Source organism: Microcaecilia unicolor, chromosome 1 (genome assembly GCF_901765095.1).
Source record: "Microcaecilia unicolor chromosome 1, aMicUni1.1, whole genome shotgun sequence".
Classification (NCBI taxonomy): Eukaryota; Metazoa; Chordata; class Amphibia; order Gymnophiona; family Siphonopidae; genus Microcaecilia; species Microcaecilia unicolor.
This window is the reverse complement of record NC_044031.1, coordinates 595,492,157-595,507,606: the sequence shown is the minus strand read 5'-3', so window position 1 is coordinate 595,507,606 and position 15,450 is coordinate 595,492,157. Positions and strand designations below refer to the sequence as shown.

The 15,450-nt window shown below is 42.7% G+C and overlaps 1 protein-coding gene across 4 annotated transcripts in view; it reads left to right on the top strand.

Moving 5' to 3' along the window:
• ZFAT (zinc finger and AT-hook domain containing) overlaps nt 1-15,450 on the top strand; it is a 283,052-nt gene that overhangs the window by 45,927 nt on the left and 221,675 nt on the right. For 3 of the 4 annotated variants that reach the window (XM_030219458.1, XM_030219474.1, XM_030219449.1), the window contains exon 2: nt 14,888-15,054. In XM_030219458.1, coding sequence (XP_030075318.1) covers nt 14,901-15,054 — 154 coding nt within the window. In that variant the 5' untranslated portion in view covers nt 14,888-14,900. Of the gene's footprint in view, nt 1-2,471; nt 2,548-14,887; nt 15,055-15,450 lie in introns of those variants that run through there. The other variant, XM_030219466.1, reaches the window with a different exon arrangement.

The window sequence follows — 15,450 nt, the reverse complement described above, 5'->3', positions numbered from 1 at the left end:
ATGGAGCTTGGATATCGACATACTGAGGAGTTTCCGGCAGCTCATGACCACATATAGGGAGGCAAAAGGATTGCTCTCTATCTCCACCTGCTGGTAGATGGACACAACCCACCAGTCTATGGATTGATCAGCTATGATTAATGGAAAGAAAATTATCAGGTATGATACATAATTTTACGTATCAGCCAATTTCTCAAATGATGCTACTAAAATCTTAAACACTTGATGAAATTTGAGCCATTATCTGTTATTGTGAGAGTAATCTTACCCTGGAGTTGAAACTTCTTACGAATTTGTTCTAGAACACATGCAATAGCATCAAAAATGTGTTGTCCTTTAAATCTTACACAGCTAAGAGCAGCAGAATGGCATACAAGAGCCTTTCCATCAATCCAGTGTGCTGCTGTTCCTAAAAAAAAAAAACCCCTCCAATTATGAGCACTCCCATATATCTGCCTTAGTGCAGACAATACGGAGAGTAGAGAAATTCGCTACTAGATTATTGCACATGTCCTTGTATCTCTTCTCAGTGACCGAAACCAATGATTTTCTGTTTAACACAGTTTGTTTGGCTGTAAACCCTGTATTGGTCTTATAAATTTAAATTGCTCCACTTAATTCAGTGACTTCATATCCTCTATTGTAAAATCCATAATCAAATGCATCAATAGGCCTTGTGTCAAACCAAAAACTTTCACTACTTGATGCAGTTTAATTTGTTACGCATAAACGTTTTACTCTGGGAATTCATATACTTTGCTGGAATTTGTGCCTTTCTATTATTTGAACCGCTATGTGAATTCTGGCCCTTTTTTTGTAGTACTGTGACTCCTGGCTCTGGGACAGGATTGAGCGCGTGGCATATTATTTGCTAATGGCACCAAGCATCGACTGAAACACAAAATCAAGTGAATCAAAGAAGAAACTTCTAGAAAGTCATCACAGGCTAGGCAGATGTATCTGAAATCTTTATAAGCAACATGTGAGAGCAGACTTCAAAGAGTTTGTGAGGAGCATAGACTACTGAAATACATTAGAGTTTCCGGCAGAGAAACATTTACTAAGTATGTATGAAATATGAACCAATTTTAGCAAGCACAAATAAATATAATTACAACTTTGATCTTCAATTTTCAGATCTGATGAGCAACAAACTATTCCATTGATTCTTCAACAAGCAGTATACAAGGGGAAATGTACTTTATGCATTGCATGGTCCATTTATCAATGAACTCTGCTATTTAATTACAAAATGTGCTATTTCTAAATCATTTTTTTATTTGTATAGCGGCTATGATTGAAAACAAATCAATTTCACAGAAACTTTTTTTTTTCCTGTTTGGGTACTGAAGAAGTTAGATCCTATGCTCTCTGGGGCAGGATGACCCAAGCTAGATCTGGCACAGAGTCACGCTGCAGCGACTGGCTGCTGACTCCTGGGCTCTGGGACAGGGTGAGCAGGAAGCATAGACAGCTGCCTGCAGAGGAGGCCCGAGCTGGATCGTGTCATTCTTTAGCTGCTGGCTGCTGACTCCTGGGCTCTGGGACAGGATGAGCATGTGACGCAGACTGCTGCAGAGGAGGCCCGAACTGGATCTGGCACAGAGTCGCGCTCTACCGGCTGGCTGCTGACTCCTGGGTTCTAGGGTATCCCCTGTGGCATGGGATGGCGGCCAGCCAGCTTAAAAAGCATAACTAACCGAGGTCCTAACTCAGCAACCACAGATCCTTTCCAGAGCTTCAGGTGTGGTGAGGAGGAGATGGGAGCTGGGCAATGTGGGAAGGTGTTGTCAGTGAGTGAGTTTTGCTCACAGAAAGAGGCAGTGACTATTAGTAGCAGCAGAGCACCCATCCCGAACTGCTTTGTAGCCTTGCAGGCAGCCGCGGGGCTTGCAGCACAAGTAAAAGCCAGCAAACAAGATAGGCAGGAGGGCTGCTGTCATAAAAGAGGGTGGGCCTGGAGGAGAATATGCCAGTTGAGTGGCTTCTGCCTTTTTGCTCTCATCTATGAGCAGCTGACGGCTGTGATGACTGGACCGGGAAGGGGAAGGTAGAGCAGTTGATAAGATGCTGGTAACTCAAGAAGTAACCCTCTTTTCCATTATCCTTACCAGTCTAAATGTAATTAACTCGAGTAATGCCATTACTATAGTTAATAAGTAGTTCAGGGAGTAGTCAGTTACCCCCCCAAAAGTAACTAATTACAGTAATGTGTTACCGCACACATTGGCCCCAACACAGTTTGTATGTGCTATAGTTCCTGTAGGCAAACCTTTTTATTTTTTTTAAACCACAGGTTTCCTCCCTCTCAGCACATTTCTGTGGTATAAGAAAAGAGTGAAGAAATGCACCAGCGTTTTCAGACTAGTGCAAATGTCTGTTTAAAACTCACTTGCTTCAGAGCTATGCATTCTAGATGAGCAACCACCAGGGAGCCTGAAGTTCTTTGCTGACAGCCACACTGCCAGATGGCAAGGAATGGAACTCTTTCAGAAGCCCTTTTACAAGGGTGACAGTGTGATGTAAAAATGCAGTCACTTAGAAAAGGTATGTCTCGTGCATGAAAAGATATATGTGAGAAACCCAAGGGGTTTTATGGCAGGAGACAGCATGACATCAAAAATTTGAAGCTGTCTCTCCCACACATCCACCATATTGTGTGATTCCCAAATATTCAGAGACGCTATTGAAAACAATAGCAAACTTGTGAGGTTTATGACTGCTTGTGTGTGGGTTTTTTTTTTTTATAGCTTTATTTTTTTTATTTGAAAGCTTCCCATACATAGCCCGAGGTTTTATTTTTACCTCTGAGGTCCCCACAACTCAGCGTTGAAGCTAAGGCAGAGCTGGGTTGTCGCTTTTGAACCTGAAGTTCCAAAGGGATATGGAGATTGAAAGGGCTCACACGATCCCCTTGCAACTGCTACTAATCAGCAAGTTCCCACATCCAGAGGTTATTAAATTGGTGAGGTATAACTAGCTACTTGAAATTATGCATCAGACTAAAACCATCACACCAATAAAATATGAAGGCAGCACTTTACTTTTTGCCCCGGACCTGAGCCAGCAGTCGGTGACACTATGCAAACAATGATTAGCTTTCAGACCTAGGCTAAAATGAACAGAGAAAGTTGATACAGTTAGAAATGGTTTCTTTTTGCTACTTTTGTTCAGTAACCTTTAATGCCTTGATCTGTACTATACTGCTGTACTTACTTAATTTCACCCCTGCTGCTACATCTTGGCTTAATCCCTTGATGCTCACTGTGCTAATTATCTTTTGAGCTTTTTCATTCAAAGGACTACTGTGAGTGAACTTTTCTCAAGTGCTAGGTCTTTTTGATAGCCTCTGTACTGTTAATCATAGAGCTACTTTATATGATCTTATGAGACTGGACATTATCACCAGTAATTCTACTGAGTTCTGCTTCTCTGTGTGTGCCCATGACTTGAATGTAGATATCTGATTCCTTCATCACATGATGGAATGCTGAAAACTCCCCTACATACTTTTCCTTTTTGAAATATTACTTTATGTGGTTGTCATGTTAAAATTCAGTTACTACTTTAAAATAATGTGTTTGTTTCTGAGGTGAATCTAATTTTCTTGTTCCCCCCCCCAAAGGTTGCCAAGAAAGTTGGGGGGAAGGAGGGGGAAGTGGTCACCAGCTATCAAGGCACTAGACCCTTTTGGAAGGGATACAAGCCAACATTTTAAAATGTTGGTGGGAGAGAAGGTGCATACAAAATAAGAGTATTTTTACATGATATATTTTGAAATGCTGAAATGAGGCAAAGAATTTTATTGTTTTTGGTGGATTAAATTTAAAGTTGCATTGTTGATATTTAAGTTGCTGTATGATCAGTCACCAGCCTGTTTAGCAAGTACTTTGAAGGTTTATACTTTCACTCGTGTTGTAAGATCTCAGAGTCAGAATTCACTAGAGGTACCATCTTTTCGTCAAGTGAGACAATACATATACAGAGATTTTCATGATTGCTGCACCTAAATTATGGCATAATTTGCTGCAATATCTGCATGATGCTCAATTGATTATTCCGTTTAAGAAGCATCTAAAGGCCTTTTTATTCTGTCACAAAATGCCTAGCCACCAGCCTGGGGCTACCCCGCGTCTACTTAGAGGGTCTGTCCCCAGCACAGCTCAGGTCCGCCTGCACCTACTGCTTGCACTCTTCACTAACACCTTTCTCCCACTGACTAGGTCACAACTGCCTCTAGGCGAGTCTCCCGCTCTCAAATTATTCCCCAGTGATTTCTAGGTTACTGGAGGCCACACTCCCAGTGGTCCCACAATTCCGAAAAAGCACTCACAGACCCAACACACAAACCACCAGGATTCTTTATCAGTCCAGACAGGCAGAGTCAATAAACAATTATTTATGGTCTTAAAAATTGAACAATGAACAAAAATGTTCAATCAGCAAACAATAACAGGTAACTGAAATATGGATCAGTTATAACAGTAACTAAACATTTGCTTACTTCCTAAAAAGTACCTGGGAAGATCAGGAAATATAATTTCAGACTCCAGGCCAATCAGAACCCAGTCAAGTTTTAAAAGTATACTGCTCACAGTAGTGTGGATTCACTTCTTCACTATGTGAAACTAAAAGAGGGCATGCACTTTTCTATAACAGCTTTAACATAAAACATGCTCCACCTACATAAGTATATAAGTATTGCCATACTGGGAAAGACCAAAGGTCCATCGAGCCCAGCATCCTGTTTCCAACAGTGGCCAATCCAGGTCACAAATACCTGGCAAGATCCCCAAAAAGTACAAAACATTTTATACTGCTTATCCCAGAAATAGTGGATTTTCCCCAAGTCCATTTAATAATGGTCTATGGACTTTTCCTTTAGGAACTCGTCCAAACTTTTTTTAAACTCCGCTAAGCTAACCGCCTTTACCACATTCTCTGGCAACGAATTCCAGAGTTTAATTACACGTTGAGTGAAGAAAACCTTTCTCTGATTAATTTTAAATTTACTACATTGTAGCTTCATCGCATGCCCCCTAGTCCTAGTATTTTTGGAAAGTGTAAACAGACGCTTCACATCTACCCGTTCCACTCCACTTATTATTTTATAGACCTGTATCATATCTTCCCCTCAGCCGCCTTTTCTCCAAGCTTTAGCCTTTCCTCATAGGGAAGTCGCCCCATCCCCTTTATCATTTTCGTCGCCCTTCTCTGCACCTTTTCTAATTCCACTATATCTGCTGACCAAACTAGAGAAATGCACTTAAAAGAGTTAATAAAGGCAATTTTACAGGTTTAAAACTCACTGTTCTGTCACATATTCCAACAAGCTTTTGCTACTGCATAATGTTTAGAGATAGTGATTTGATTACTGTGTAACGCTGGTAGTGATTTGTATGTCTATATAGTTACTATGATGGCTTTATTATGAATGTGATGTTTCTATGTGTAAATTTATTATGAATGTGGTTTTTGTGAACCACCCAGAATAGTAGATGTTATAAATACATAAGTGAAACATTAATTTGAATATTTTATTTATGGGAATCCTCTCTTGAGATAGTACACTTTTCAGGACTGTTTTAGATATTGTGTTATAATGTGACTACTATGCATACATATTATATGGCTTTATTTACTAGCTGCTACTTTTCAAGTGTCTAGTTGATTCCTATTTTTATTCGTTGATCCTATCCTTTTCTTTTTAAATGTAGGACTTGCACCAAGTTGACGATAATGGCTATAATCAGGCTTAATTTTTAATTGCATAAATGTTTGATAATGCTTCATTCCATTACGTAGGTTCCCTCTATTCCAGAACCTGTGAGGATAGTTGTGTTCGTCAACTAGCATGTGGAGATAGAGAACTGAAAACTGAGCTGAGACATATCTTTCTTGGCATCCAGTCCAGCTCCTCTGTGTTTTCTATCTCCAGCAGGTAGATGGTCACACTTTTAAGCCTCTGGTTCTGAGTGCTCCTGGTCCAGTTGGTCAGCTGGTCTCCTGTTGAGCTTTGCAGGTGACTTGTGTCTGCAGAATCATATCTGGTGGTCTTCAGATCCCTGTCTCTGGTGCCTTGTGAATTTACTTCTTCCCTCCCTTCATCTCTCCCCTGTTTCCTGTGGGGGATCTTCTTTTCCAGCACAACCTTTAAAAAAAAAAAACACAAAGGAGAAGGAAAGAGGTTTGCTGGAGAGGGTGAAACGTATTATCAGTCCTGAGCCTTTCTCATCTGTGATAAGACTTTGTAGAGACTGTGAGCTTGGAGAGAGCAGCTGGCATTGGTAAGTTTGACTCAAAAGGGCTGCAAGTTCTACTTGGTGCAGGGGAGGGATCCTGACTGGGCGTTGCAGTGTGTGCAAGCAGGAAATCCCATGGAATGTGGAGAAAACGGTCGGTGGCAGCACATCTTCAGGTTTGGTACAGCCTCTAAATATGACCTGATCTTTACAAGTTAATTTTGAATTAATAAGTACAGTGCAATCCGCTTAAGTGCAAGGGTCTGGGACCAAAGAAGTGTATGCAGTTAACTGGAGCGTGCACTTAACCGTTGTGACCCAAAGAAGCTTGACATCTGATAAACATATGTACAGTACTGTTTATTATACGTACAGTATACAGTCTCCGTTAACTGACATTAGGCTTACTGGAAGTAATCAGTTATAGTCCTCTGTACACTAATGGGTTTGTGAGTTCCATAGACTACATCTGCCAGATGGTAAAAACTGTCATAGCACTTACATCCAGTGGCTTCCAGATAGGCGCCGCACGTGTTGAGACTCTCCAGTGCTCTTGCAAAAGTGACAGGTGGAGGTTGTTGAATTTCGTCAGCAAGTGCCTCGCTGCTCATTTCATCCTTTGTTTCATCATCAGCCGTTGTTGCCTGCGTGTAGGCGCATATCTCCACATCAGTTCTGTCGTCAGCTGTTTGTAGATCATTATCAACAGCTACGTAGCGATGAAACTCCTCTTCAGTAACACCGGCTGGGATGTCAATAACCTCTTCATCTGACACGTTTGCAACAGCTGCATCTGTTTTGTCCCTCTCCACATCCTTAACAAAGCTTGCCCACTTGTAGAAGTTCACAATGGTTGCCCTGGTGTAACATGATTCCAGGCTTCTTTCTGCATATATAAAAAAACATAGTAACATAGTAGATGATGGCAGAAAAAGACTTGCACGGTCCACCCAGTCTGCCCAACAAGATAAACTCACATGTGCCATTTTTTGTGTATACCTTACCTTGATTTGTACCTGTCTTTTTCAGGGCACAGGACCGTATAAGTTCTGCCCAGCACTATCCGTGCCTCCCAACCACCAGCCCCGCCTCCCACCATCGGCTCTGGCACAGACCATATAAGTCTGCCCAGAACTATCCCCACCTCCCAACCACCAGCCCTGCCTCCCACCACCGGCTAAGCTTCTGGGGATCCCGTCCTTCTGAGCAGGATTCCTTTATGTTTATCCCATGCATGTTTGAATCCGTTACCATTTTCCTCTCCACCACCTCCCGCGGGAGGGCATTCCAAGCATCCACCACTCTCTCCTTTTAAAAAATACTTCCTGACATTTTTCTTGAGTCTGCCCCCCTTCAATCTCATTTCATGTCCTCTTGTTCTACCGCCTTCCCCTCTCCGGAAAAGGTTCATTTGCGGATTAATACCTTTCAAATATTTGAACGTCTGTATGATATCACCCCTGTTTCTCCTTTCCTCCAGGGTATACATGTTCAGGTCAACAAGTCTCTCCTCGTATGTCTTGCAACGCAAATCCCATACCATTCTCGTAGCTTTTCTTTGCACCGCTTCCATTTTTTTAACATCCTTTGCAAGATACGGCCCTCCAAAACTGAACACAATACTCCAGGTGGGGCCTCACCAATACAGGGGTATTAAAACCTCTTTTCTTCTGCTGGTCACACCTCTCTCTATACAGCCTAGCAATCTTCTAGCTACGGCCACCGCCTTGTCACACTGTTTCGTTGCCTTCAGGTCCTCAGATACTATCACCCCAAGATCCCTCTCCCTGTCCGTACCTATCAGACTCTCCCCGCCTAACACATACGTCTCCCGTGGATTTCTACTCCCTAAGTACATCACTTTGCATTTCTTCGCATTGAATTTTAATTGCCAAACATTAGACCATTCTTCTAGCTTCCGCAGATCTTTTTTCATGCTTTCCACTCCCTCCGGGGTGTCCAACAGTGCTAGATTATGAGCCAGCAACAGCACGTTTATCCTTGCCAGTCTGGTCATCCATAATGCTCATCAGACGACGTAGCAAAAGAGCTTGATAATGTTGTTTGAAATTGGCTATTATGCCCTGATCCATAGTTTGGATCAGAGAGGTAGTGTTTGGTGGCAGGAAGACCACCTTGACGTTAGCCTGACATCATCACTGTGTGCAGCACAATTATCACAAAGCAACAAAATCTGACGCTTTTGTGCCTGCATTCTAGTGGCTAACTTCTTTAGCCACTGCTTCCAACTTTCCCCAGTCATCCATGAATTTGCGTTAGCCTCGTATGACACAGGAAGTCGCTTAACTTTCTTGAAGCAACAAGGCTGTTTGCTCTTTCCAATGATGAGGGGTTCCAACTTCTCACCTCCCATCCATATTGCAGCAAAGGAGGATCGTCAGTCGGTCCTTCGATGTTTTACCTCCAGTAGTTTCGGCATGTTTGAATGCAAGTGTTCCATCAGGAATCGCTCACCAGTAGAGACCGTTTTCATCAGCATTGAAAATGTCACGAGGTGCAAACTCGTTCAAGATGGTAGGAAGAACTGAAATAACCCAATTTTCTGCACCAAAGTCATCAGCGTCTTGTTTGTCACCATGCTGTTTCTTGAATTTTATGTTGTTCTTCTCCTTCCATCTTTCCAACCATCCAACAGTGGCTTTGAATTCAGTTAGTCCAAGACTTTCAGCTAGCTTTCTCCCTAAGCAGTGGACCACTGACAGGAAACTGTCTGCTCCTGACTCGAGGTAACAACCGGAGAAGAGCATTTTCTACCTCCTCAGCTTTTCCTGCCCGTTTTTGTTTCCGTTGTGGATTTGTATTGTTTTGCCAGTCTTCCAGTAGCTGGTCTTTCTGCTTCAAGACACGTGAAATTTGACTGGGATTGACACCATATTCTTAGCAATAGATGCTTGACTTGTTTGTTTTCTAATTTTTTAAGAACTTCTATTCGTTCAGCCAGTGTTAAAGTCCTTACAGTTCTGCCACGACAACGATCCAGTGTACACTCTTAACAACATTCTTTGGCTTATTCTGCCTGTGGCAGCTAAAGGGGTAGTAAATTTGAAATCTCGTTAGTTGTCATGCGCCAATTGGCTTCTATATTCCTGCGTGCACTTATGGCAGAGTCTTCCCTACAGAGTAGCGGTCTTAAACCATACATGTAAGCGAATCTTGCACTTAACAGTGGTGCATGCTAAACCGAAGTTTGGCCCCATAGAAATTGATGGCCGCCAAAACGGGACCGAAAACTAACTGGTGCTGAAACAACCATTGATATATAGCTTCCAAAACCGTATTGCACTCCTGAAACATCAAAGTGTGAGGATCAGAACGTGCTAGAATTAAAATATCATCAGCGTAACAGAAAGCACTATAAACCCATACTGTTTATCAGTGTTATAAGGGTACTTAAAATACATTAAATTACATGAGAGATAAGTAGTAGTAGTAAATTGGCCTCATCTGCACAGTGCTGGAGATCTAGTCTGTTTCTCTCTCCTTACTGATGTGGGCCTCGGTCTATTCAGAGGAGCCATTTGTTGAAGGAGCTGGTTAAAGGAGGGAGAGCGCTACTCCTGAGAAAGGGAATGATCCAAAAGTACTGAGGTTGTTTCATAAGAGGAGCACAGCATTCTTACGTCAGAGACACTGGCAGTGCTTTCCATTGAGAAACCTTTTGCTTAATCATCAAGAATTTCATTTTCATCAGTCATGAGGGGTCTTCCCAATACATCCAGATATTCAGGATGTGATTATAGCTGAATGGGTCTCATCGGACATGGGGGCTGAGAGTAGGAAAGTGCTATATTTCGCCTCTACCCATTAATTTTGGAGGAGAAAAATAAATTGGCAGCTTCCCAGGATGAACTCCCTGGTTACGGCAGTGACTAAGAAGACCACCTTGCTGGCAGAAGGGGCATTGCCCTTAAAGACTTACAGGATAGAAGCTAGAAGGCTTGCTGAAACAATCTTTGAAGTGGCTTCTTTTGGCCTTCAAGCAACAGTATGCTACTCGTTTATTACCAGAGCATGCCTAAAGTGGCATCAGCAATCTGCAAAAGAAGACGGGCACCATAATGCCTAGATGGGAGCAGAGTTGGCCTACTTAGCGGATGCTATTTTGGCATGTTATGGGTTACAGCCCTTAGTATGTCTTTGGCTGTTACTGTACATCGGCAACTTTGGTTTGCGGCATTGGGCTGCAGACGCAGCATCAACTCACATCTAGTTAAACTGTCCCTTTCAGGGCAAGTGGCTGGTTTGGAGAAGATCTCAGTAACTTTGATAAAAGAACTGGGGGAAACTAATCCACAGCGGTTGCAGGAGGGTAAGCCAAAAACCTCTGGTTGTCCGTCTTCAGGGGGTTCTTGATCTCAATTTCGAGACAGCAGACGGTACCGGCTTGGTCTTCAGGAATATGGTCAGAATTCCTGCTTTTTGGCGCGCCAATCTTTTGTGCAGACAGGAAGTCCTCCTCGCAGTCAGCTAGAGCTCCCAAAGTCTTCCGAAGTGAGGCTCTTCTCCTCCAGTGGGAGGACATCTTCAGGAATTTCAGGAGGAGTGGGCCAAAATATTCGTACATAAGGTTGGAGTTTTCTTGCCCAGTCGCTCCTCTCTTCTTGTAGTCTCCTTGTCAAAAGGGAACCAAGGTAGTTGAGGGTTCAGCCCACCATAGGTTCTTTGCTAGTGCTCCAGGCCATTATTCCAGTGCCCCAGGCAGAATCAGGGACAAGGCAGATATTCTTTTACTTCATTGTTCCCCAAAGAAGGAAGGCAAAGACCACTGTAGATTCCTTGCTGGCACTCCAGGCCATTATTCTAGTTCCCCAGGCAGAACCAGGGACAAGGCGAGATACTCCATCTACATCATGTCCCAAAGAAGGAAGATACCTTTCGTCCAGTCTTAGATCTCAAAGTCCTAAACCACTGCCTCTGAGTGCCCCCGCTTTCACATGGAGACACTAGAGCAGTCATATCCTCGGTTCAAGTGGGAGAATTTCTCACCACCCTCGGTTCAAGTGGGAGAATTCTCACCACCCTTGATCTCAAGGAGGTGTATTTGCATATACCCATATGCGGCCACATCAAATATTTTTACATTTTGTGGTGTTAGGATGTCCCTTCCAGATCAGGACTTTGCCCTTCTGTCTCTCCACATCTCCAAGAATGCTTACTAAGGTTATGTTGATGGTGGTGGGGTGGTGTCCTTCTTTCAGCAGTAGGGAATCAGATTTCTCCCATATCGATGACTAGCTCATTCATGAGTCATCCTATTTGGACAATGTGACGGCAATGGACCAAGTTGTCTGTCTTCTGCAGTCATTGGTTGGGTGATCAATTTGAGAGGAGCAGACTAACTCCATCGCAGATGATGGAATATCTGGGCGTTCTAATTGACACAGCACGGGAGAGGATCTTTCTTACGGAGCATAGGAGGTCAAGCTGATTCAACAGATTTGTCTTCTCAGTCAAGGCAGGACCAGAATCAGGGACTATGTCCAGGTTCTAGGGTCAGTGATGGCAGCAATGGAAGTGGTTCCAATACTTATCAAAAAATAGAGAGTAGAAGAGAAATCTTCAATAATTCCAAACATACTCTTCTAAATGCTGACAATATCAGTGCCCTTATAAAAAGCTTACATATATCAGTGTAGTATGATGAAAACAGAGGGAAAAGCCTCAGACCCTACTTGCAAAAACATTTAGTTATTCTTGCATGATCTTACAGGTGGTTCCAGTCATTGGCATTAAAAAAAACCTCCGTTGCTTCTTTAGATCATTAAATCTGTTTGATATATTAATGTTTGTTGGTGATACCCTTTCATAGCAACTAAAAAAGTTATTTTGAAAAAAGCAGTACAACAAACTTAGCTTTTTCAGCATGAAGCATTATTTTCTACCATGTGCTACAAACCACACCAGCTATGTCCATAGTTTCGCCCTTTGCTTTATCAAGGTGTCTTGATTTAAATGAGCTATTCATTGCACTGCAATGTCTTCTGTGTCACTCAGTATCTCATGATGTGGATTGTAAGTGGTGCCATGGGCAAGGGTTCATGTGTGGCCGTTAAAGGAATCTCTTCTCTGCCGCTGATCTCTGGTGTCACAGAAGTACGACTTCCATCTTCTTTGAACACTGGTTGTCAGACATATTATGCACTGGTGGTTGTTGCCTAGGAATTTGACCAGCAGAGCTCTTTCTGATAACACAATGAGAGGTGGTGACAATGGATTCCAGCATTTTGGATTGGGGAGCTCATTAGAAGTTCCATCTGGCAAAGGTCACTTGGATGGAACAGGAGTCCTCAGTGGTCAATAAATCGCTTGGAGCTGACTTCGCTCCCTTTTAGGCAGCAGGGGTCCCGGTATGAGTTTTCTCTGACAATGCGATGTTGGTGGCTTTTATCAACAAGCAGGCGGGACCCACAGTCATCCAATGGTGGTGGAGGCAGCCTTCCTCATGAGTTGGGCAGTGAAAAATCTTCTCTGCTTGTTGCTGCTCACATTGTGTGGGCCTTGAATGTTGAGGTGAACTTTCTCAGTAGGCACTCCTTGGACCCAGGAGAATGGGAACTATCCAGCCAGGTGTTTCAGCTGATTGTAGGCCAATGGGGTTCTCCGCATCTGGACTTGATGGCGACAAAAAAAAAATCCCAAAGTCCCCAAATTCATCAGCCGTTGGAAAGAACTGGGCTCAGTGGGGATCGATGCCTTTCTGCAGCCCTGGCCTGACACATCTACTGTGTGTCTTCGGTAAGCTGTGTGTTGAAAAGGATTGCATTGCAGTGGGGTCAAATAATTCTCATAGGCCTGAATTGGCCGTGAAGACTGTGATACAATGATCTGATTTGATTTGCTGAATGGGGTTCCTGTGTGTCTTTTGCAAGTACTGAAGCCAGGTCCGGTACTCGTAGAGGATCTGTGGTCCTTTGGTCTTACTGCTTGGCCATTGAAAGGGCTTGGTTGAGATGAAAAGGTTATTCTGATTTGTCTTTGCTACCTTGCTTCAGGCTTAGAAATGCTTTTCATCCATGGCATATGTGAGGGTGTGGAGGAGGTTTGAGGTCTGGTGTTCTGAGTGCACACTATCTCCATTCTCTGCTCAGATCACGCACACCCTAGTGTTTCTTGAAACAGGCCTTTAGAAAGGATTTGCATTGGGCTGTCTGAAAGTTCATGTTGTGTCTTTGTCCTGTTTCAGGGGCCGACTATAGAAGAGGCCTCTCTTGTGGCTCACCTGGCTATCATTTGATTCTTTCGGGAGATGAGCCACTTATGTGTGCTGTGTCCAGAGTGGAACCTTAATTTAGTCCTTCGGGCTCCTTGGAAGCCTCTTTATGAGCCAAACTGGAAGGCCTCCTTCAAAGATATTACGCTAAAGACAGAGTTCTTAGTGGGTGTTGCGTGGGCACATAGAGTTTTGGAGCTTCAAGCTGTCTTCTTGTTGGGATCGGTTTCTTTGCTTTCTGGAGGCAGGAGTCTCCCTTTCTCATGGTTCCTTCTTTTCTTCTGAAAGTGGCACCAGCATTTCAGCTCAGTCAATCTGTGGAGCTTCTGTCCTTTTGCAGAGATTACAAAGAGGCTCAGTATTCTTCCTTGAAGCTTCTTCATGTGCGTTGAGTCCTCATTAGATATCTGGAATTCACAAATGAGTTTTGCAAATTGGGACAGACTGTGCTTTTTGGGTAAACAGAGGCTTACTGATGGCTTCCAAACCCACAGTTGCTAGATGGCTGAAGAAAGCTATCACATCAGCTTATTTGCTTGTGGGGAAGCAGGCTCCTCAGGCCTTGTGGGCTCATTCTGTGAGGCATATAGTGACATCCTGGGCAGAGACTACCTTACTGTCTCTGGATATTTGCAAGGTGGCGATGTGGTTGATGCTGCATACCTTTGCCAAGCACTACAGGGTGGGCATTGCTGCATGCTTGGAAGCCAGTTTGGGGGTTTTGGTCCTTAAGGTGGCAATTCCAGGATCCCACCCATTCTAGGGATTGCTTTTGAACATCCCACAAGTTCTGTAATAGTGGAAAGCTACTTAATGGAAGGCGAAATTAGGTCTTACCTGATAATTTTCTTTCCATTAGCTCTTCCCAGTATTCCAGAGGCCCACCCGATGTTTCTGAGATGCTTAGTTGGTGTGAAATAATGACTGTCATCTTGCATGGTGCTTCCTATGTATCTCTTGTTCTCTACAAGTTGTCCAGAGATCAGAGAGGTGCACACAGTTTTGTTCATCTGGTTAGTGTTAGGTTAGCGAGTAGTTTAAGATTGTTGTGCTTATTCTGAGTTTCTCCTTACTGCTTGTCTACGTAAATGCTGAGGAGCTAGACTTGATGCCAAGAAAGAGAGAGATGTCTCAGCTCAGTTTTCAGTCTTCTATCTCCACATGCAGGTTGATGGACACAACTATCCCCACAGGTTCTGACATAGAACTTGAAAATAAAATTCAGGTAAGACCTAATTTATCCTTATTTGAGATCACCCTTCTGAAATTATGCAATGTCCTTAACAGAAAGAAAATGAAAATAAAACATAATTTAAAAAACACTGTGAAGATGTAATATGTGCATTATCAGAATTATTAAAGCATAGTCTAAGTTGTACATAATAATGCAAGTGTGTGTATTTTCTTCTTTCAGAGAGTTCCATTTTATGTGTAAACTTTGCAACTTATTTTCACCAAATCATTTGGAGCTGCTGACACATGTTTCAGAAAAGCATTCAGAAGGAGGTGTTGGTGCAGATGACATTATTATTCCATTGAGACCTCTTGCAGCATCCGACAGTTGGAACAAGGACAAAGAAGGTAGGGCTAGTGGGTGTGAGAAGATGTTCTGCAATGTTCACTTTAACAAGGGAAGAGGAAGCCACAGTTGTTATAATGTGTCTTCATGGGAATTGCTACACAGGATAATTTTATGGCTTGATGATAAGAAATTTAAATGAAAAATTAGTTCACAGTAATGAGATATTTTAACTCTTCTTGGCTAATCATAATAAAAACCCCCTCTTTCTTGTAACGGCAAAGAAAATTTTGCAACAACTTTTTAAAAAACATTTTAGTTACTAATACATTTTTGGAATAATTTCCCTTTTAAAATGTGTAACAAGAATATCAAAATTTTGTTGTCAGCTTGCTAGTGGAGACCAAAAAGACCAAATTTTAACAAGTTGGTACCACACTGGTGCTAAAGTACCAACA